The sequence below is a fragment of the Truncatella angustata genome (genome assembly GCF_020726525.1).
Source record: "Truncatella angustata strain MPI-SDFR-AT-0073 chromosome Unknown BKA67scaffold_9, whole genome shotgun sequence".
NCBI classification, from domain to species: Eukaryota; Fungi; Ascomycota; class Sordariomycetes; order Amphisphaeriales; family Sporocadaceae; genus Truncatella; species Truncatella angustata.
This window is the reverse complement of record NW_025763389.1, coordinates 1,086,493-1,108,401: the sequence shown is the minus strand read 5'-3', so window position 1 is coordinate 1,108,401 and position 21,909 is coordinate 1,086,493. Positions and strand designations below refer to the sequence as shown.

At 47.6% G+C, this 21,909-nt stretch overlaps 7 protein-coding genes across 7 annotated transcripts; 4 read left to right on the top strand and 3 right to left on the bottom strand.

The window, feature by feature from the left end:
• The first annotated feature begins 43 nt into the window (after window positions 1-43).
• Window positions 44-2,447, top strand: BKA67DRAFT_580792 (cytochrome P450). Its single transcript, XM_046103884.1, has 3 exons — window positions 44-544; window positions 604-1,866; window positions 1,924-2,447. Exons 1-3 carry the CDS (start codon window positions 379-381, stop codon window positions 2,091-2,093), a joined length of 1,599 nt encoding a protein of 532 aa, XP_045953392.1. The 5' UTR covers window positions 44-378; the 3' UTR covers window positions 2,094-2,447.
• Window positions 2,448-2,728: 281 nt separating this feature from the next.
• Window positions 2,729-3,429, top strand: BKA67DRAFT_684319 (uncharacterized protein; the record flags this gene model as incomplete). The annotated part of the gene is made up of 2 exons (XM_046108989.1): window positions 2,729-2,816; window positions 2,867-3,429. 2 exons carry the CDS (start codon window positions 2,729-2,731, stop codon window positions 3,427-3,429), a joined length of 651 nt encoding a protein of 216 aa, XP_045953391.1.
• A 664-nt stretch (window positions 3,430-4,093) lies between these two features.
• On the bottom strand, window positions 4,094-4,306 carry BKA67DRAFT_524502 (uncharacterized protein; the record flags this gene model as incomplete). The annotated part of the gene is made up of 1 exon (XM_046098578.1): window positions 4,094-4,306. The coding sequence occupies one exon, from the start codon at window positions 4,304-4,306 to the stop codon at window positions 4,094-4,096; it is 213 nt and encodes a 70-aa protein (XP_045953390.1).
• Window positions 4,307-5,122: 816 nt separating this feature from the next.
• Window positions 5,123-9,307, bottom strand: BKA67DRAFT_695378 (uncharacterized protein). Its single transcript, XM_046109306.1, has 7 exons — window positions 9,165-9,307; window positions 8,952-9,097; window positions 8,026-8,895; window positions 7,161-7,976; window positions 6,355-7,098; window positions 6,217-6,289; window positions 5,123-6,123 (listed from the first exon to the last, which is right to left on the bottom strand). Exons 1-7 carry the CDS (start codon window positions 9,275-9,277, stop codon window positions 5,337-5,339), a joined length of 3,549 nt encoding a protein of 1,182 aa, XP_045953389.1. The 5' UTR covers window positions 9,278-9,307; the 3' UTR covers window positions 5,123-5,336.
• Window positions 9,308-11,846: 2,539 nt separating this feature from the next.
• Window positions 11,847-13,032, top strand: BKA67DRAFT_695377 (uncharacterized protein; the record flags this gene model as incomplete). Its single annotated transcript, XM_046109305.1, has 4 exons — window positions 11,847-11,866; window positions 12,023-12,264; window positions 12,402-12,467; window positions 12,586-13,032. Coding segments are annotated over exons 1-4 (756 nt in total). The 5' UTR covers window positions 11,847-11,865.
• A 253-nt stretch (window positions 13,033-13,285) lies between these two features.
• BKA67DRAFT_580785 (uncharacterized protein) lies at window positions 13,286-14,718 on the bottom strand. Its single transcript, XM_046103883.1, has one exon. The coding sequence runs from the start codon at window positions 14,553-14,555 to the stop codon at window positions 13,368-13,370; it is 1,188 nt and encodes a 395-aa protein (XP_045953387.1). The 5' UTR covers window positions 14,556-14,718; the 3' UTR covers window positions 13,286-13,367.
• Window positions 14,719-20,106: 5,388 nt separating this feature from the next.
• BKA67DRAFT_580784 (membrane bound O-acyl transferase family-domain-containing protein) lies at window positions 20,107-21,881 on the top strand. Its single transcript, XM_046103882.1, has one exon. The coding sequence runs from the start codon at window positions 20,484-20,486 to the stop codon at window positions 21,591-21,593; it is 1,110 nt and encodes a 369-aa protein (XP_045953386.1). The 5' UTR covers window positions 20,107-20,483; the 3' UTR covers window positions 21,594-21,881.
• Window positions 21,882-21,909: the final 28 nt, after the last annotated feature.

The following is a 21,909-nucleotide window of genomic DNA, read 5'->3' as shown; positions in this document are numbered from 1 at the left end:
GCAGACCATCCCCAGATTGGTAATATTTGCATCTGCGATTGACGGCTTCCATTGGTTGTATGGCGCCCATTTCGCGGGGTCAGTCGACCAGCTGCCCAACAATATGTCGATCTTTGACCATAGTTGTGGCTAGAGCTGTTCCTGCCCGTCGGTTTGCAGGCACATCAAGTTGTGATGAATGGGGATAGATAATCACAAGTGCCGAGAAGGCCCGTGTATAAAACTACCTCGCTCCGCACACGAGTATGGTGCGGACCCTCGTGACCGCATCAATACTTCCGAGACTGGACAATTTTTGGAAATCCTCCGCTGCATTTGAGGCCTTTGAATTGCCATAGCCCTCATATTGAAGACTATTTGTGCTATATCATCTACGATATGCTGACACAATTGCATCTCACCTTCACGAATCTGATAGTGACATTCGGGGTCTTATTGTTGTTGAGTGTCGCGTACTACTACGTCCAGTTCACCAGACATGAACTGCGCATCCGCAAGATAGGTGGTGTGCGAGCGCCCCTGCTCGCTGGTAATCCCGTCAGCGGTGAGTGTCGCCTTCTCTCCCACCAGAAACCCATGCTCGAATTCTAACTCTGCTCGCAGCAACTATATGGTTCTACCACTGCGCTAGAGCACAGATGTCTAACACCCTCCTGGACTATTTCAATTCCATGTTCGACTACGCGAGCCGACCCTCCCAGTACGGCGACGTCGTCGAGATCCAGATCAGGCCCCGGGAGCGGTACATCATCACCCGCGACCCGGAGCACATCAAGACCGTCCTCACGGGCAAGTTCGCCTCCTTTGGCAAGGGCCAGCGGTTCCACGAGCTGTGGCGGCCCTTCCTGGGCGACAGCATCTTCACGACGGACGGGCCGCAGTGGCACGACTCCAGGAGCCTGATCCGGCCCATGTTCGTGAAGGACCGCGTCAGCGACCTCGCCATATTCGAGAAGGGGGTGGGTGCGCTGATCGGGCACATCCCGGCGGGCGGGGGAGAAGTAGATCTCATGGACCTGTTCTACCGCATGACGCTGGACGTGACGACCGATTTCCTTCTGGGCGCCGGCGTGAATAGTCTTGCGGACCCGAGGGCGGAGTTTGCCGAGGCATTCAACGAGGTCCAGAGTATCCAGATGTTGGTCACTGCGCTGGGACCGTTCGAGGCGCTGGTCCCTAGAGGGAAATACCTGAGGGGTGTCAAGACGATTGATCGGTTCGTGATGCCGTTCATCGATGCCGCGCTGACCCTGCCGAGAGAGGAGCTGGATAAACTGGGTGGATCGGACAAGGAGTTCACATTCTTGCATAGTATCGCGAGATACACACGGGATCCAGCGGTCTTGAGGGATCAGATCGTGGCGGTGCTTTTGGCCGGGAGGGACACAACCGCTGCGACGTTGAGCTGGGCCTTTTATGAGTTGAGTCGGTATCCCAACAAGTTTGCGCGATTGAGGCAGGAGATCTTGGACACCGCCGGACGGACAAAGACCCCGACTTATGAGGAGCTGAAGAGCATGACGTACCTGAAACATGTGCTCAACGAGACGCTGCGTCTCTACCCGGCTGTGCCGTATAATATCCGGACAGCTCTGGAAGACACCACCATCCCAGGTGCACCAGGACAGCCAGGTGTGAGCGTGGTAGAGGGTGACTCGGTCATCTACTCCACGCTAAGTATGCAACGGTGTGCCGCACTTTATCCAAGTCATAACGAGAAGGGCGAGGGGTTGCCAAACCCAGCACTATTCGAACCTGAGAGGTGGGAGAAATGGACGCCGAAGGCGTGGAACTACGTGCCGTTCAACGGAGGCCCGAGGATTTGTGTTGGTCAGAATTTCGCCATGACTGAGATGGCTTATGTTGGTAAGTCTACGTATTTTCCTCTTAACATTACGGGATTTCTATCTAACTGCCTGCTAGTTGTGAGAATACTCCAAAAATACGATCGGCTTGAGTACTGTGGGGATTGGAGTGCTCAAAGTCATGTGGCAGAGGTCGTTGGAAGACCCGGTGAGGGTGTAAGAGTCAAGCTTTGGGAGGATCAAATTAGGTTTGCCGAGAGCAACAAAAAGCTTACAATGGTTACTTGAGGAACAATTGATATTACTGTGTTTAACACCCACATCCGCTCTGAAAAGTGAAAGAAAGAGCTGACTTGTGCGGCCCTTTAAATTACTTGACAGGTCATTAAATTCTCACGGGTGGGATGGCCGACGCTTCATCGAGCATGAATCCTCCCAATTAAGAATAAGGTCTATCGTACAGGACTGACAGATTACACAAGTCCTTCAAAAGCTTTCGTCAATGACTTCTTGGTACCCAATGATGATGGAACGTCACATGCACCAAGTACCAAGCGTGTAAATGAGGTGCGGCATACTCTAGCTCTTCATGTAAATATTCCGAATAGTCTGAGTAAGGGCAAAAACCCACAAGAGGAAAAGGATATAAATTAAGATGATTATTGCATCACAAATGGCTATCTTAGTCGCAGTGTGCCCATGAGGGAGTTCTCACCAGAATGAGATGTTTGGTCTTCTAATCACATTATTCACCCACAATGAGTGACGTCGGCATCTACACAGTTTCTATGCCAGAGTGATTAGCCATCAAGTCTAGGATATTTAAACCAAGCTCCGACATGATACTTCACATTACTAGCCAACCCATCTTTCGACATCGACCACAATCTACAGCAATTCATAAAAGTAATTTGACAGCAGTAATGGCGTTACCTGAATCGGCGAAGACCTTTGGAGGTTGGTTGGATCCTACCCTTCACTGGGACAAAGTAAAGGACGAGGCAGATATCCGTGAGTATTTCCCACCCGTATCTTCAACTCACTCTAATCCCTTTGCGCAGCTTTCTTCATCTGCACACGATGCAGAAAGCCCAGGTCCAAGAAAAGTAAAGGTCCACTTGCAGACGGATATTGTTTATGGTGCACGGAAGAGGTGCACCGCGGAACATACGCAGCCACACCACCCAAGTTGCAGTTTTGCTTGAACCCATCTCACACTGCGGGGGACCGGGACATGGAGGAGAGCAGATACCCACGGATGGAGGCGTACGGTCGGGTGACTTCATGTGAGTCGTGCCTGGCATTGGTGGAGCGTGGTATCGTCGGTGTTAAAATGGAGCCCGATGTTAAAGAGGAGCCTGATGTAGAAGAGGAACCTTATATAAAAAGGGAGCCCGATGAAGAGGAGCCTTATATAAAAACGGAGCCTGATGAAGAGGAGCCTTATATGAAATTGGAGCCTGATGAAGAGGAACCTTACATAAAAACGGAGCCTGATGAAGAGGAGCCGTATATAAAAACGGAGCCCGATGAAGAAGAGGGGTCTGGTATAAAGAGGGAGCCCGGTATAAAAGAGGAGCCCGGCATAGAAGGGGAGCCCGGTATTAAAAGGGAGCCTGAATAAGCAGCTTCTAGTTAGGGCTTTCAGGAATATAGAGGACCCAATGCTTCAAACTGGAGTGCAGTAGTTTTGCAAGAGGCTGTTTCTCCTTATGTCCCACCCTTTACATCGCCAAGGAGATCATCAAAGACAAGGGCTAAGGTCGTGTAGAGGAGCAAAATGTGGTCAAAGTCTCAAATGACTAGTCTACAACCGAGTCGTTCTCGCTGTCTACAACTTCTTATTCAAGTGCCTCTGATAACCCTCATAGCATTTGCCATCTACATATCTCATTGTGTCCATACCTTTTATATGTTGGGTTAGATCCGGATGTCATTAGTTCCACTCCAGCAAATCACATACTCATGACGAAAACGAAGGTTGCCGGGGTACATGGATGACGAAAGCAAGTCAAAACGCCTAAATGTGCTATCTTAGCCCAGACTGAGCTGCGAAATTTGATGGGGGTACACCTACAGGAAATACAGAAGAGTACGATCATCGAAATCTCCTACTGGCTCTGACACGGGAAAATGTTTGATCAACTCATCAACATATGATTTTGTCATTTTAAGACGAGCGGCTTTCCAAGAGGCAAATTCAACTGTTCCACGTAATATTAGCAGTGATTCGGTGTAGACATATTCCTACAAGGAACACCAGGGGATGGACCAGTTGGTTCCGTACATTAATTGTGAGCATAGAGACACAACGGGTCGAAGATCATAGGGTTGCCGGTGTTTACTTCCGCCGATGCATTACCGTCCCACAGATCTCCGTGTACAAGCCTAGGGATAATTTTTAACGGGCTTAGTAGCCTTGGAATGACCTTTCCTATTATAGCTGTTTTGAGCTCCGTCAGTTCGTCGTCCGGGCCATGCACAGATTCCTCCTCGTCCATGTTGAATTTGATCATGCTGGTGAAACATTACTCCTACGTATCGCATGGAGGTGTCGGAAGAGTATTCGTGCCGCCGTGTAATAGGTGTGGGAACCCGTATTTGCCATAAGAATTATACAGACATCGGTACACGCTGTGCGTTTTCCACTAAATTAAAGTTTGATGCCGAAACTGCGATCGAAGTTCGCTCGCGTGCTATGTGAGGCATTGTTATGCACTGGGGTCACTATAAACTGAATCAGACAAGAACGTGAAAACATACAACACCTGGGATTAACTAGTGGTCACTCACCTGAGTAGTAATCCAGCGATTCTAGGACATACCTACCCTGTGCGAAGTGTTCACGCAAACTTGCGACAACACTGCAAAGCGGGAAACCTCGTGTCTGTAGGGATCTGCCCAAGAAGAGCCGCATAGGTGGGTGGTGATGTATGCAGGGGTTTTCAAATAGCGAAATTTCCATCTCCGATAGAAACTTGAGACAATGCCCTGGTGTGATCCTTGAGATCCATCTTGAATGTTGCATTTGTCAACATCGATATGTAGTTAGCAATGGAAGTGGCATGCGAGGCGGCCAAACTCACCACTAGATCCTTGCAGCTCTGTAGTCTTATTGCACCAAAAGCTTGTTGAGTTCCGCTTGTTCAAAGTAATGTAAGGATAGAAGGCATCCTGGGCGCCTCTGGATAAGGAGAAATGTATAATAACTACGTGCTTGATAATGCCTGCAATCGGTTCGTACATTAGCTGTGAGATTCATATATACCTGGCTCAATGGCACGGTCCATGTTGCAAGTCAGACGTCAAAATTTTGCTAAACATAAATAAATCACATGTAGGCGATAATCGAGTTTGTCAAAAGGCTTAATTCAAAGATTGTGGATTTTTTTAATCTATTAATTGAAGCCTCTGACATTATTTGCACTGATTCAAAAGAACCGAGACTTTTTCTTTTATTTTCATCGGCGCCGCATCAGTACTGCTGATTCATCCAAAATGCTTTACATCCCTAGTCCAACGCGCAAGAAATTACCAACTGCAAGTCAATTTGACATATACCACAACCTCGTAAACAGGATCACCCTCAAAGCACTGCAGCTCGTCATAGGTCGTTTCCTGGCATTGTATGGCATGCGTCAGGTCAGGACAGCTCAGGGAACCGGGGGAGTCCGAAGAGCCTGTGTATGAACAGCCTGACGTTCCTAATACCTTGAAGTCGAAATCTATCGTGCCGTCAGGAAACGGTATTTTGGAAAGATCATAGTCTCCCGCATCGGCAGTGCCTATTGAATCGAGGCATACGTCGTATGTTTCGTCTAGTGCGGGTGTGTAGAAAGACCAAGAACCTGGCGAAAAGTCGAGAGTGTTACCACTCCACTCATATGCAATGACAAGTCGCGCTGTCGGCTCGGCGGGCGGTGTGCCTGCCGCTTGTGTTGAGGTTTGGGTAGTAGTTGTTGATGCTGCGGGTAGAGTGCCCCCAGTGGGGATCGGTTTTTCTATTGTGATGGTCAAGCTAGTAGTGTCAGGGTCGTATGAGGTGAAGCCCATCGACTCCAAAATTGCTGGGTCAATGACGTTGCGCGTGGTGGGTGGATAAAGTGTGCCGGTCTTGCCATCAACTGTAATGACCGTGGTGACTGTAACACTAATAAGACTGATGGTAGATCCACCTATCACAACTGTGCCGCTCGTCGCGGTGTATACTGAGCCCCCAATGATAAGAGATTCTGGCAAAGCAGTGGTCGTGTAAGACGGGGCAACGCCATTCAGCCAACCGTCTCCAACGTCCTCAAGAGCAGCATCATAGGTGGGCCTAAGAATCATGATCAGCTTGGAATCCTATTTGCAGTGAAGTTTGACACTGCATGTGTTTATGACCACACTAAAATTTTCAAATAGCACTTACATGGGGCAGTATTCGCCTGTCGTTGTCTTCGTTGCAGTGACGAAACAGCCGGTGATAACATCAGAACTTGTGGCTGCAGAGAGCATGTTAGCTATCATGAAAATGGAGCACGACAAAAACACTAATAGGTCGACTTACTGCTACAATCATCTGAGGCACTGCAAGAAACCCAGTAATCTGTCACCGTCGAAGTGACACAATCGCATCCTACGTAGGTGTTGCATGTCTTTATGCCACTCGTCGTACGGCAGACAGAGTTCGTCTCGGTTGCACAAGTACTCGTGGACTTCTCGTCCTTGTCATCATCAGATGTATCACGTGCTCCACAGTTTGCTGTGCAAGTAGGCTTTGGTGGACCGCTGATGAAATGTGTGGTCGGGTTGTTGTGGTTAGGGGGACAATCGATTGAGAAGATGTCCAAAAACTTGAAGCAAGGTGGAGACGGTATGGGAGGTGGCGAAGGAAGATTTGGGATGCGAAACTTGGGACCGGTGGGTAGCGGGATTGGCGACCAGTAGAATCCACCAGGAGCAATGATGATTGGTACGACCGTTGTTGAGGTGGAACTGGAGTCTGTCTCAGTCCATGTAGTCGTACTAGTGGTTGTTCCAGTGAAGTCGCTCATTGTGGTAATCTGATCTTCCGAGAAGGTCTGAGTAATACCACCAGATGCATAGACCGTAGTTGGAAGACTATAATATATCACGTCGTTGCTTGAGCCGGGTATTACTGTCGATACTGCTAAGAATTGGACAGTGGTGGTCACTCCTCCTACAGTCAGAACTGTAGGACTTGGCTTTAGGCTTGAGGTCAACACAAATGTGGATGCCGTTTCGCCGGAAGGAATCGGCATATTGAAATATGAAATAACACTCGTTGTGACTGTTCTTAGTTAGATTATATCACATAAACGAGGTGTAAGTCGCGAGGTAACAATCACATACCTGGTGGCGGTGTCAAAACCGTAGTGACTACCTGAGCGCCAATTGTCAAAGTTGTGGTGGTCGCCGGAAATGTCAACGTCGTAGCTGTAGGCATTGTCGAAGGGGGGAAAATGAGAGTGCATGGCGGGTAACACTGTACTGTCGGGCTCGGTGTCACGAAGATGGTGTTGCCAATATAAATTGGCCCAGAACCCTCACCATTCGAGGGTGCCTCCAAACACGGTCCGCTTTGACAACCTGTACCACAGTGAGCATCAGAACTGCCACAAAATCCCGAAGAAGAACAGCAACTGCCTTGCGACCATAGGCCGCAGATGATATCATTATGGCCAGCACCGCAGGTCCCGTCCGTTGTTTCGATTCCTGATAGACACTGGCCACTTTGGCACCCGGATCCACAATAGGCGTCGGTGCTACCACAATAACCATTGGCAGAGCAGCAATTCCCGAAGCCACTGCCCTCGCACACCTTACCGCCGTTACTAGAACCGCAAGAGCCGTCTGTCGACATAGGTGGACTGTCTGAATCTCCGGTCCCGGAGTAGAAATCGACGCTCCAAGCCATCGTTCCACCAAAACAAAGGTTGTTGGCGAACTTGCGCTTCAAGGCATGTGTTTCCTCATCATCGTAACCAATCCATTGATCGCCCCATACTAGTTCTTTCATCATGGTCTCTGAATTAAGTCGAGGTGTGAGCCCCTTCGAAGCTATGATTTCTTCGATTTCTACCAGTGAGAGGACGCCTGCTTGATTGGTACACTTTCCCGGCTTGCTTGGTCCCGAAAAGGGACAGAGCAGCTCAGTACAGCTTGTGTCTAGTGTAGTCAGTATAAGACCCATGTTAAATCCGATATCGATACTTACCAGCAAGGGTGTATCCTCTGCCATACCAGGCGAGACCAAAGTTGATCTTGGTCGCATTAAGACCATCATAAAACAACGGCAGTGTGTCATTGTAGATTTCCAAGACGTTCGCCTGGCCGCGAACAAGTGCTCCCAATGTTTTGGTGTCCGCATCCCACGAACCATGAAGATCGTAGGACATGAAACCAAAGAAATCAACATGTGGCTCCATTGCTTTGGCGTCGAAGTACCGAAGATACCAGTAATCGGGTGCCAGGGTAAGACTGATACCATAGTCGGTACCATAGGCCTCCCTCATCTCCTGCACGAGTGTCGCAAAATTGGCCGTGTCGGAAGGTTGCCCTCCACGATCAGACGCCACCGGATATTCCCAATCCAGATCAATCCCCTGGAAGCCGTTTGCACTCATAAACTCCTTTGTTGAAGCTATGAAACTGGCACGATGTCCAGCGTCTGCACAGAGGTCGCTCCAGGTGGTATGGGTTGATGTTGTGTTGTCGTTGAAGTCAAATCCACCAACAGCTATCCACGTCTCAAGAGTAGATGTCTTGAGTGCTGTGAAATCAGCCATGGTCTCTATTTCTGACTCTGTCCGCACTTTGATCTCATAAGAGTCAGGATCAATGGTAGCGAATGCATAGTAAAGATGCGTGTAACCATCGGTATGGATCTGATCTGGGGCGATGCGGTTACAGACTCGATTTTCGACATTGTCCGCTTGGTAATAGCCAATAGTACGACCGTTGGACATGCCCGAGTCTTCGCCACACGGCGAAGGACGAATGATTTCACAGGCACCGAAGTTCGCTTGACATTTGGTGAAGTCATTGACTCCGATGCAATGATCCGTGGATGTTCCACACCAACCACCTATCCTGACAGTTAGTACCAGTCGTCTCAATTCTGGAGCTCAGCCATTTACTTGCCCCAGCTACAGCAAAGGTTCATGCCGCACTTCACGATTCCGTCTAATGAGTACTGCCCGCACATGGCTGTGGCATCACACTGGCTGGTACACCCATCACCGCAAAAATCTGGGCCGTAACCACATTTGCCTTCAGGTCCACAGCAGCTGGTCAAATATCAAGTCAGTCCTGTACAACCTAGATATTGGGAACTCAAAAGCAATCTTTTCTCACCTCCCGTCAGGGCAAGGCCCACTGGTGCAAAGAAGAGCACCATTTGAATCCACTTCCCTTTGCCTCTTGGCCAAGAACAAATTTGTGGAAAATGGATCGTCGACCAGGCTCATGTCACGAGCGAGGTTTTGGTTTAGGAATTCAACATTTGGGACATGTTGAGGATTCTGGTGCGTAACGGAAGCCGTACCAAGCAGAGCCCCAAATTGAACTATTGAAAAGGCTGAAAGATATCTTTGATAGCCCATGATCGTTGGTATGTACCAAGCAAATGACTTGGAAGCTACCTTAGAAATGTTGGCAAGTTATGAATCGCACCATCGTCGGGCGCACATGTCCATCAGAACAGTGAGGAATGCTTGTGTTATATGCATATAGCAATGGGCGAATGGCACGCATCGAAAATTCGATAGCAAGCTGCTCTAGCAATAGTGTATGCCAATAAGTCAACAATGGTATCTCCGCTTCCGCAAGGACCAGACATAGGTCTGGTCCATCTCTCCCCATCCATTCCGATAGACCCGTCATCCACTTGATGTTGCGCTGCTGACATCCTCAATCTTCACCAAACCAGCTTAACTCATCGACCCATCACCTAAGTAGGATAAAAATATCCACAATATACGGTTTGCGCAGTGATTGGGGATAGCAAATTTGATCTGGTCGGCATGTAAAGTCAAAACGAGCTGGAAACCCACAAGCGTAGGATCCAAAATTATACCTAACAACGCTCGTTGCAAAGAACCTGGTACGGAGCACCGACCAGGTTTATTGCTTGTTCTGGACCTGCAGCGTACTCGAGCTTAGCCTGCTGCTCGCTACCCGTCAGGTGGGTCGCCAGATCGCATTGCCGAAACACCCTTGCAAGGACTTCGCCTCCGCAGTGCGCCGCTGAAGAAGTTGATAGGGTGGTTCGCATTCAGAAGCCGTATATGATCGTTAGCTCAAACTTTCTAAAATAGAAATTGATTTCTCTGCGAAGATTTCCGGGAAATATCTCAATTTCCACCAATGGGAGGCCGAAGGACCAAGAAATAATCACTTCTACCAACGCCGAGCCCATACGTGTGCTCGGACATTATAACCGCGAAGGATCAATCCTTCGAAGTCTAGACGATGAAAAGTTGGAGTCAAGTTGTGAGCTTTAGAAAATCTCTCAGTGTTTGTTCAACTAATAAAAATAATGGGGTTGCCTAGAATAGTATAAGGGGTGCTTACCTATATAATTCATGCTTGTAATCCTTGTTCGGGTCACATGGGCTCTCATCAGGCTTCCTCGTAACACCAGTACGTATAGTTGACGGATCCCGAGCCATGAAAAAGTGGCTTGCTTGAATCATATCCGTCAAGTCTCTGATAATATGTCAATGGAAACGGATCTACGTAGTCAGAGCGGAAGATAACCATGAATAAACAAGAAGCAAGACTGTACTTTACAGGTTGTAGTGTCTCCGGAGCCTAATGAGCGTCGAAATCTCGTGATATCATGGAGGGGCTTCTTTGCTTACAAGCTCGACTCTCCGGCCTGTGCGTACTACCGATCGAGTCATCTTCCCGCCGGTGCCCGCGCGCTGAAATTCTATCTAATATTCATTTGAGAAGGTTCTTCATTCGTTAGGTAACGTTCTAACTACTTAGATTAATGGAATCCTGCAAGGGCCAGCCGCATACCACGTGGCGAATGCAAGGCAAGACATGCCATGCAAAGACCTCGCACCTCGGCGCTGGATATCACGCTGATAATCGACATAATAGCAAGGGCTAACATTAAGCGAGATTCTGTGCCGAATTGCTGGATTCACATGACCTGGTTAAGTGGATAGAGGCCTGTCCAAGCTTACGTTAGAAAGCCAATTTCGTATGTCCCTGGTTCTATTTTGTGGAGCAATAACATAGCGCCGGAAGCTCACAAACTGTGCCAATATATCTCCACATTCCGGAACAAACTGTTGAATTGTTGCATATACGGAGGTGAGCTCTGTCATACCCATGATCTATAGCATGCTGTCGCAGTCGTATGCGTCAGTGGATACAAGGTACAAAGCACGCTGCGCAACATCTGACTTCAACTAAGGCGATTGCTTTCTGATGCCCCCTGTTGTGTATCTGAAAGCTTCCACTCCATCATCCAATGGACAGTGCTAGATTCGTCCGAATACGCCAGGAAATATGAATGACTAGTAAAACCGGTCATATCTGCAGAGTACCCTTCAATGTGACCCGTCTTGGTAAGCGATGGCCACGGGCTTTGAATTCTGCTATGACAGGGATGACTTGGGTAATATATTTCATTGCCTTTTGCCATAGGTGGCTTCCGGTTTATCTTAAATACTATGCAACTCAACAAAAACGCCATCATTGCAGTTGCCAGTACTTTGCTCGAGTTCTCTGATTCATCATGGCAGTTTCGGATCTCTTGAGCGGAAATTCGCTCTCGTTCCCGCAGGGGCGCGCGAAGAATCAGTCTTCACGTTTCAATTTTGTGACCAGTGCCCTGTTTCTACTTCTCTTTCTTCTTGTTGGGCATTCAATACTGCCGACTTCTCAAGTAACACTCGATGAAGTCCATGTCGAAAAGCGAGAACCTATCCGCTATGAAGACCCGGTAGCTTTCAACGAGTCTTTGCAGTCACCCAAACTCGTGGCCAGAGCTGGTGACCCGAATGATCCGCCCTGGACGAAAAGGGTTACAAATGGCAATAGGTGAGACCATCCAAATCATACCTGTCGATGCCCATTGCTAACGCAAATGTAGTAAGCGGATACAGGCCTCATAATCCTCCCAATCCACGCCCCCTGATATTGATAATTACTTGCGATACGAGTATAAAAGCGACTAACGTGAGAATCTATGCCAGTGCTCTATTGTATGATGGGAAACGACGGTGCTACCCAATCTCTATTTGCCACGAAAGATCTAGCAACGTCCGGGTGGGAACGCATACCTCTGACGAAAAGGAATGCTGAAGATTTTCACGACAACTCCGCAGAGGCATATGCGGATGAAACTCTAGGTACAGACAAAGAAACGGAGGAAGTACCTGGGTACTTGGCAATGGACTCCTGGATTGATACGAGTAATGAAAATACAGAGGTGGATGTACGTTCACAGTCTTTTTTTCTTTTTCGTCTTGCTTTTCCTTTTGTATCACTCAGTCACGCAAGGGCGATTAAGACATTATCGACGTCATGCATCAGACAATACTACTTACTAATACATTTATCACGCGCCAACAGGGGAGCTGCGCCAATTACCAGAATCTTGTCAATAGAGCCAAAGGGTATATATTAGCAGGCAATAACGTAAGTTCTTCTTTGTTTTTGTTTTTAAATTCATCCCCGTCCAATCCCTCCCCCCTCCTCTCTACAACCACCTTCATTAGATATGTAAGTGCGAACACAGTACTTATCCAAGTGTTAGGTGAGCCCAACGGATATCGAGAAAGATGGAGGACCCAAGGCGCCACCACTGAAGAGATGGTCTGACATAATGGCTATTGAATGGTCAAGGGAAGAGGCTGCATCAGCATTGAACTTTGTCATACGCTCTGGCATCACCAACGATAACACCAAAGCTATGATCAAGCAAGCATATATCAGCACCGGCCGCACTAAGGTACCGACGTACCCCGGAGTTGACTTTGCAATGGCAGAGGGCAACACGAAGGCACAGACAGAGGCATTCTACGGGCTGTTGGGCACCTACCACGGCGCTGGTGTAGCGTACATGCTGGCACAACATCGGGCCGTGTTTGGGAAGAGGAGGATTGAACAAATTCGAGCTTGGGCCTTGACTACTGAATGGGACCTTACTAAAGATACGCTTCAGAATGTGGGGATGATCGTTTTTATATCAGCCGTTCCGTGATTGGTTTTGGGACGGACCCTCTATCATTCCTTTCTAGCAGCTCAAGATAAAATCACTTAGAAGGCCTTCGCCTCTGACCTGCAAGTTCCGCTAGAAGTTATTTATTAGTCGATTTGACATTTTCGGCGTCGTCCTATAATGTTTGTTTTCCTTGCTTCCAGAATCCATGTATCACCAGTGAAGACGTAATACACGATCGGCATTCGCCGCAAATGTTGCACGTTATTGTCTACTATCGTTCATCGGGCCACTTCGCTTAGTCCATGATGGTTCTGTGAATGTTTTTATCATACAAAGCATCTTGGATTGGTTTATTCCTGGCACTTTGGCTATAACTAGTTCTTACGGCTCAAATCCCGTTCCTCTTGTGTAAGAATACTGAACCAGCTGTAATGATACTTAACAAAGAAAGCCAAGGCCCTCCTATTGGCTTCAGCCAGACCGAGGTCTGTCATACGCTGGTCATCGAATATGGCAAACCCAAATTTCCTGTAAGGGTCGAATGGTAACCCAGGCAGTGGCGACATATTGGGATTACGCGCCATCATATACTGAAATGTGATAGATGTTGGTGATTTGTCCAGAAATTCTTGGCCTTGCTGATAATGGTCCTCGTTCGGGTCAAAGAACATTAGCTGGGCACAAGGGCTAATGAATGTGTTTTCAAAGGCCTCGGTGGGCAGTCGGTATTGTTGTAGCCAAAGTGATCCTGCTTCTTTATGTCCATGTGTTTTGACTTGTAAAAACTCCATGACTGTCAAGAGCTGCTGCTGCTCAAATCTCTGGAGCGTGAAGAAAGTAGAGAGGCCTGCGCACTGCAGAGACTTCAGATCTTCTGCCGGCCAGTCCAACCGGCTTTCCTCACATGCAACCTGAAGCTCAAAGAAATATTGTATGAGCCATAAAGCCTTGATGACACGATGTTCTTCAACCCACGATGACGGGCCAGTTTCACGAGGCTGATATGGTCGACCTTCAGCTGACTCAAACTTATCCCTGTATACAGGGGAGTGAGGACCTAGTTTGACTAGGGAATGTGGGCGTATTGCTAGAGAGGCAGCAATGTAATGGTCGGTACATGCATGTGCTAGCACGTGAATATTGTGTGCCTGTGACAGGAGGCGGCGCGGCAATCTGGTATGCTGCACCGCCTCCACCTCAAAGGTGTTGAAATTCAGCGGCATCGAGATCAGTAACGGGCGAGCTCTCCTCCTATTAATGTCGATATCTTTGGCGACATCTCTGGCTTGTTCTAGAGTCGTGTGTTGTAGTCCAGGAGCTTGACAGCGGAGTGTAACTCGCATGATATGCTGGATCGTAGTGGGGACTGAAGCCAGCATCACGGCCTCTATAATCTCGAGTGCGCAGTCGTCAAACTGGGCAGAGCAGACAGAGGAAGCGTTGATGAGGCTCCATAATGATGGCAAGCTGGGCAAGAGCTTCAGCAGTGCTAGCAGAATCTCACAAGGCAGACAGCCAAATATATCGTTTGGCGATGATAATTGAGACGAATCTACTGCCATCGCTGAGGTAGTGTCGAATGGTGGACCGCGTTACTCTGAGCGGCGGTGATTCTGAATTTGTCACTTTTTTCTGCTTGAGAATGAAACTTATCTTATAAATATATAGCGGAAATACCACAGTAGAGGCTGTCGCGCCATGGCTTTAGTGCCGGGGTCTCTTCCATTGTGCAGGCAACGTGGCGCTTTAAGTACCAGGTTAAGCCTGTAAGCGGCCACTGTACCTGAGTTTCCCGTTTGCCCCATTGATCAAAGAAGAGCTTGGCATATCTCCACAGCGCGAATCCGCATGCACCAAGAAGGATTCACATGATGTACATGTATGAAGTTCCGCGTGAGCCTTCCGCTTTCTTTTACTGGCTACCCATGCTGTGGTTCCGCTTCTTATAGCCCGCAGGCTATCGCTAATCGATGCACGGAAAGTCCGATGCGTGCCAATATTTCAGGGGTACCTTGCAGGTTGCAACACGGCAAGTTGGTGACATTCCATCTGCATCGCAGGCGCTAGCTATTGATGATATTAATGTCGACCTCTTCGTATAGCTACAGAGTATATGTATACTCAAAGTCATCTTTTTTCCACCAGTCGCACGCCAAGGCTGTTTCGTAGGACCTAACCATAGTGTACCTTGAGCAATGCTAATTTGGATGGAGCACTGTTGCACGGATAAAATCTGCATAACCCCTGTATCGCTACAATTGACTAGGTTAGCATAATCAGACAAGAAAGTGACGGCAAGAACACGATCGTAAAACAACTGTCTTCACGCACTATACTTAGACAACTTGGAGACCTTCGAGTAGAGGGTCCAATTGGTCGCCGGCCTCCAATGATTTGTATGGCAACACCCCTAATAGGTCTTTGGAAACTGAAGTCTGACGCAGAAGATGTTTTTGCATTATATATATTGTGCCAGCATGCAAGGTCTGGCACCTAAAAGCACCAGAAATAGAGACCAGCAATATATCATCAGGCTGAAAACTAGCCTACGAGCCCGAAATCCATGGAAATAGCGAAATGACGGCACCCATGTCGCACATATGCGGATAGTCAACCATAAACTCAAACCAACTGTCCTCCAGGATCGCCTGGTGACCACTTTGGGCTCGAACGTTGTCTGCGCAAATGACCACAGTTGTCATCGGGTCTCAATCCTTGTCCTGCCGCTCACAGGCTTCAAGAGACTGCTAGCTGACGCTGTTCTCAAGGATTTCAATTTAGATGCCCTGATAGGTGTAGCAAGTGGACATCAGTCAGGCGTTCCTTTGTACAGGTCAGACACGTAAAGCAGCGGCGATACCGGCGTCGACCTTTTTCCTTGCATATTCCCATCAGATATGGTTACGGGACTTGCCAAGACGATGCGGTAAGTTGTGTCACATGCATGGTCAATCTATATTGGTGGATACGCCTGATGTTGGAGCCGCAGGAAATCTGGCTCTATACGGAAAACATTGCGAAGTATACAGACCGCATTTGATAGTGACGCCTGGGCAGACGCCTGGGCACTCTGCGATACCATCATCCTTGCATATTTGAGGTACGCAGAGACTGGCTAACGCTTAACTCAAAAGCACGACTCTAAACTCATTTTGCAGGTACTAGAGGGCAATTCTCGAGCAATAGCTTGGAGGTAACACGCTCTGGTATTGAATCGACTGGTTTGATTCGTGCTACGAGCCCGTCGGGCTTCAAGACAGAGTTTGAGAAGCTTATAATCGGACCCATGATGGGTTGGATTGCATGTTAACCCCTTTACGACTATATCACCTTGATCCATCAAGGCTAAGCATCTGCTCGCGTAGATACATGGATCGATGTGTGCACGCGAACCCACACATCTTGAGCATTTAGACTGGCGGCCAGTTCTCCATTCTATGATCGGACTAGACCTTTCAGAAGGAGAGCAAAATCACGTTGTGCTCGGATCCGCCGCCTCCAATTTTAAATTACTGTAGGAAGATGCATGACACAATAACTAAAAGTTGCACGGTCTTGAAAATATATGTCGAGGATATCGAGCTACGGTGTCATGCCCTCAAAGCTGACACAGCGCCATGCCTGTATAACTATCGCCGGCTCATTAAGCCGATGTGTCAATAACAAGATCGCCTGCTACACAAGGCGATAATAAGCGAATTCCATAATTATTTTCTACCCTTTTTCAACATATTCAAGGAGCGTCTAATGCCCGTTAAAATCATTCATTTCTTTATGACTGTTTCAAAATGCACCGGAAGACCCTCTAGTCAATCGTGAAGAAGTAAGTAATAACCCCAAATGTTGCAATGCCATCCGAACTGCTGAGAACAAGTAATGTGGCGCAAACAGCAACATGTCGACTGTTGAGTATTGTCTCATAAGAAAAGTTTTCAGATGACGAAGGTGTTAAATTGGCACTATACCAAAGAACAATTTCCGATAGCATACAATCGGACAAGATCTTGGCCTTTTACACAGCTGAAGATGTTCCCTACGGACTCCATTCTTTCAAGCACTAACACCTGGTTGCGGGGGCGGAATCACGCTGCTGACGGTGATAAATGCTCCATCAGTGATGGTAGTGACAGTAGAATGTTAGTAGAAGGTTGGAAATACCAGGCATAGCTCGACTTCTTGCCAGACGTGACTGCTGGTGTTATTATTACTTTGTGGCTTCGTAGCTGATCCAAAGTCATATATGCCCATCGAAAAGAAAATTAAGAAGCGAATCTCATGATTGACTGCTTCACTGTATAATACCGACTATACTTTTTTAGTGCTGTTGAATGAGGGATGTTAAGATGAGAAATCTCAATTAAAAACCACTAGCATCAAATATCTATAACATTACCAACTTTGCAAGGGAAATATAAAGCGTGTAGGAAAGGGCAGGCATTCACGCTTGCAACTTGCATGATTTCCTTCTCCAATAGTCATGGCAACTTCATATTGACAACATGTAAGCTCTGAAAGGATATCCGATCAAGCCGAAATTCTTTCAAATACTCATGGCCGCAGCAGGAACTTTGCCTTTCTCACACCTGATGATGATGATGAGATATGGCGATCTGGGTACGACTCGATACGAGGGTTTTCTCATCAGCATATCATTTTTATTCATCGCCCTCATCTTTAGTACACAAGTCATCAACCACTTTCATATGCTTCTCTTGAGACGAGTGGGAGTTGAATGGCGGCTTCTCTAAGATTACATGTTCGACGAGGCACGGATGGTCTAAACAGAAGATCGTATTGTTTAAGGAATTTTCTGATCAAACAAGGCCCTTAAACTCCCAAGCACATGAATTTTCTAGGATTTGGACGACCTACTACAGGTAGAAGGAAAGCAAACCTAAGAAATCAGAGAACTAAGCAAACAACTCGCATAGTCAACACAATCCGAATGAGACTTCTAGACTGATTACAGAAGCTTTTCTTGTGAGAAACCAAAAGATTTTCCTGCGAGACAATCTGCCGATGTACAAATACGATATATGCTTGCGTAAGCTTAACTGCAACTTCTAGATTATTCGCAGAGCTTCACCCCAGCACGAAGAACCTCAGCATTCCATACTCACAAATACATTACTGGATACCGGGCTATGCATTAGTTGAAGCCTACTATTTCATCGAAAGTTGTCAGCTCATCCAACGATAAGACCCTAGCCACTAGCCATTCAAGGCCAATTATGGTGCATATGACAGTGACCGACGGCATAACGCATGCCATCTTTCTGCGTTCAACAGAAGACGTAGCTCGATTAAGCGGTGTGATAGAATTTTCACAATTAAAATGCATCAGACTATACATGTATTTTGTTTGGACCATTTCATGAATGAGTTCTTGGAAAATCTTGTTTAAAAGAAAAGAAAAAAAAGGAAGAAAAAGAGAAAGAAAAGCCTTGCCACTTTTACCTGACAGCAGCACTTCCGCGGCTGAAGGCCCTCATAGCTGAGTGTAGTGTTGTATGATCCTTGCATGTATTCATTCTCCGCAGGACCCGGCGCGGTAGCAACCATACCAGAAAGCTTCCTTATCGATTCTTCTTTGGTCGCGTCTGCAACTAGGTTCACACATCCAAGGAACCTGCAGACAGAATGAAGAAGTATCCATGGTAACTGAATGAGCCTTTCAATTGTCGACGCGCTTAACAAGCATTGAACCAGTCCTGGCTATAGAACATGATGAGAGAACCACTAAACAGCAGCAAAGCAGATAACCCGGACTTCCGTCTGTCAAGTGTTAGAGGAGCGTGAAAGTATACTGGTCTTTCAAGGATTCACATAGAGGGACGGAGGGGGTTGCGGCAGTGCTAGTTCTAGCTGTCCCTTGAGTCTTCATTTATCTTCTGAGCCCTTAATGCACCCGACGATAATCCTACCAAATCTTTTCGGCGTCATCCACGAGTCAATGCTAACTGTGCCACCTCCAAGCCAGGCTCAACGCGTTTGTGCCACCGTGCCTACCGGGTCATTTTTCTGTTCAACGTTGCACATGTCTTAAATAGTCAAGTCAACGCACCGCTATTCGATAGACTGGTCTTCCCGCACCAAGGGTTCATCAAGCAACGTCTCGCCGTGGTTGAGAGACGATAATCTCAAGCACACAGTGTGTTTGTTCGGTGCTATTGTCCTTTGGATGGTCATCTATGTCATTATCTACGCTCGCCAAGATGTCGCAGACGACACGAGTCTGGGGCTGAAGAGCACCACTGGACTATTCAGGCAACTCGACCAAACCTTTTCTATGGGTTTTACTCAGCATTGCGATTTGCGCTCATGGGTACTCGCGGCTATCTGACGGAGCTAGAGGGTGATTGCGCAGTTTCTCTGGGAGTCAATGATCGCAGCAAGAGTTCACCTTGCAGACCCATACAGTCAGTAGCGGTGGTGGTTCAGTTGCGGATTTTGGCTCGCTGGGGGGAACCCTAACCATTGGCTTGCTGCGTCAGTTTCTGTCTGTGAGTTTCGCCTCATCTGCGCAGCACGCTAGGATCAGCTGAACCAAAGCGACGTATCAACAAGGGCGAGGGATGCTTCAAGGTGTTAGCATTTCTTTAGAGTAGACTGTGATCCGATATTGCGAGATGGACGATCGTGATTGTGGCATTGCCGCGCATTTGACTGATTTGTTTCACGGGGCTAGCGGCATGGAGTGTTCAGTGGGAATCAATGGATTTATTTAAGCTAAAGTTCTTGCACACTAAGTCTGCAGTATTTGCATATTTGAACCTGGTTCAAGTAACCTTAGCTATCATAAAGTGGTGGTGGTATCTTCTTATATGCCTGAGAAGAATGATGCATGGGAACCGGAAAGTCCTTCGGGGCCTCACACTCGTACTAAACATCCAGCGCCCACGGCAGCAACGAACAGGGCTCTACCTAGCAGTATTCTTCAAACTTATTACATTGCACTGCTCTAAGGTCTGGCGATACCAGGGCATTGATCATGAGGTTCTTGTCTGGTGCGCCATGTTTCCTATGTATCAAAACTTTGGATCGTGTGATTCTGTTCTATCTGAACCAGGAAATATGTCTCTTTAGTCTCCATGACGGAAAAGGGGGGGGGGGGGGGGGGGTACGTTATCCTAGTCTTTGCCTTCCTTTTTCTTTTCTTTTCTTTTCGTTTCTTCAAATTGTACCTTCCATATAAGCAGTGCCTCCTGCGTCTTGAGCAAGTTGGCAAACACCTCATACACTCCGTACGTACAGCGCCCGAGGCAGGTACCACTGTCATAGGCTGCATAGAGCATCATCGTTGCCTAGGCTTAATCTTATCCGTTCACGGCCATATTACTTCGAATCCAGCAAGTGCATAACTTTGTACCAGAAAACTTCAGGTCTGTTGACTGGTACAGGATTGTTGTAGGTGAAGACAATTTTTGGGACTCGTCCCAGACTAAGCTGTCTACGACGACATATGCTGATTATCGAAAGAAACGGCAACAATGTTAGCTTTCCTATATTTCGTGGCTACTTATAGCGCTGGTGTGCTGGGCTTGCAGACAAGCCGACTGTCCTTTCGAATTCTTTTGGCCACCCTGCAAGTCCTCTTGGGATACAAAATCTTTGTCACATTTGCACAGATCTATACTTTGCCACAAATGTTGGCTTTTGGGCCACTTTGCATTATAGGAACGGCGCATTCCATCACCCTCCTGCTCGTTGAACGATGGGAGCTCCCGACAATAAAGACTGGCAAGCAACGTTTCGATATCCCTGGTGGAATCAGAATGCTAGCCAATGGACGATACATTGGGACGCCTAGAGCGGTAGGCGGACTCAAGCAGTGGCCATCAGATGGGAGCGGCTGGGTCCAAAGGTGGCTTCCTACAGGTCTGAGAAACAATCCGAAGTGGGCTTTTGTTATAGAGCGAGCCGTCACGGTTTTGGTCATAGTAACAGTTCAGAAGTGGCTACCAGAGTTGCCGATCGATCGACGGGACCTTCATCCAAAGAAGAGTAATTTGATACGGCGACTTGGCGACGTGAGCTGGCGCGAGGTTATGCTCCGAAGTATCTTGGTCCCAGACTTCATCGCCCAAACTTGGCTTTTTGTCAATTGCACATATCAGACCTTGGCTGCAGTGACGGTAGCACTGGAGATATACAGGCCGGAAGATTGGCCTCGATTGTTTGGCGACATAAGCGATGCTTATACGATTCGACGATTCTGGTCGAAGTTTTGGCATCGCTTGGTGTACCGACCATATGGTGGACTTGCTCGTATGCTTGCGGAAAAAGCACTGGGCCTTAAGAAAAGTAGTCAAATTTACTGGCCGGTCGAATCTTTCCTCATCTTCACGATCTCAGGGTTTGCCCACGTGGTTGTAACGATAGCATTGCAGTATCGATGTGGTTTGTTCTCAGATCTTTACTTCTTCTGGCTGCAGTTCCTGGGTATTGCATTTGAGGAGACGATTAGGCGCCTAGCAGGAAACAGGATACCGAAAAACCGTTGGCTTGGCTACGTATGGGTATACGTCTTCTTTTTCTGGTGTCTACCTAAGAACTACTTCCCGCTTTGGAAGTGGAATTGCGTACCTCTCGGCGTTTGAGAGGGATGGTCGTGGTATGAGCGAGCGCATCTAGTAGGCTCATTGAGAAGGGTTTCCTCAAGCGACGTGAGGTCCATGTTGCGCAGAACTTGTGTTAGTGAAGGACGCAGGCTGGGAATTGGGGATTGTGAGCCATAGGTTTGGTCCAGAACCAAGTGGTGGGGGGGTGGATACTGGGATATGTTGATCCCATAGAAAACTGGTCTCGAAGTACGGGTACAGTAGGTGCTAGCAATAGTGCACCACGACTTGAATATAGGTTAATTGACTTGTGTAGGTATCCTTTGATGAGGAAAGCAGAGTGTATTTATTGGAT

Excerpts from the sequence above, each read along its gene's own strand:
- BKA67DRAFT_695378 (XM_046109306.1), bottom strand. The coding sequence starts at position 9,277 with ATGAGCCTGGTCGACGATCCATTTTCCACAAATTTGTTCTTGGCCAAG. Across the intron at positions 8,896-8,951 it reads GAACCTTTGCTGTAGCTGGG|GTGGTTGGTGTGGAACATCC; the intron begins GCAAGTAAATGG and ends CTGTCAGGATAG. Across the intron at positions 7,977-8,025 it reads CAGAGGATACACCCTTGCTG|ACACAAGCTGTACTGAGCTG; the intron begins GTAAGTATCGAT and ends TGACTACACTAG.
- BKA67DRAFT_580784 (XM_046103882.1), top strand. The coding sequence starts at position 20,484 with ATGTTAGCTTTCCTATATTTCGTGGCTACTTATAGCGCTGGTGTGCTG.
- BKA67DRAFT_580792 (XM_046103884.1), top strand. The coding sequence starts at position 379 with ATGCTGACACAATTGCATCTCACCTTCACGAATCTGATAGTGACATTC. Across the intron at positions 545-603 it reads CGCTGGTAATCCCGTCAGCG|CAACTATATGGTTCTACCAC; the intron begins GTGAGTGTCGCC and ends CTCTGCTCGCAG. Across the intron at positions 1,867-1,923 it reads GACTGAGATGGCTTATGTTG|TTGTGAGAATACTCCAAAAA; the intron begins GTAAGTCTACGT and ends ACTGCCTGCTAG.
- BKA67DRAFT_580785 (XM_046103883.1), bottom strand. The coding sequence starts at position 14,555 with ATGGCAGTAGATTCGTCTCAATTATCATCGCCAAACGATATATTTGGC.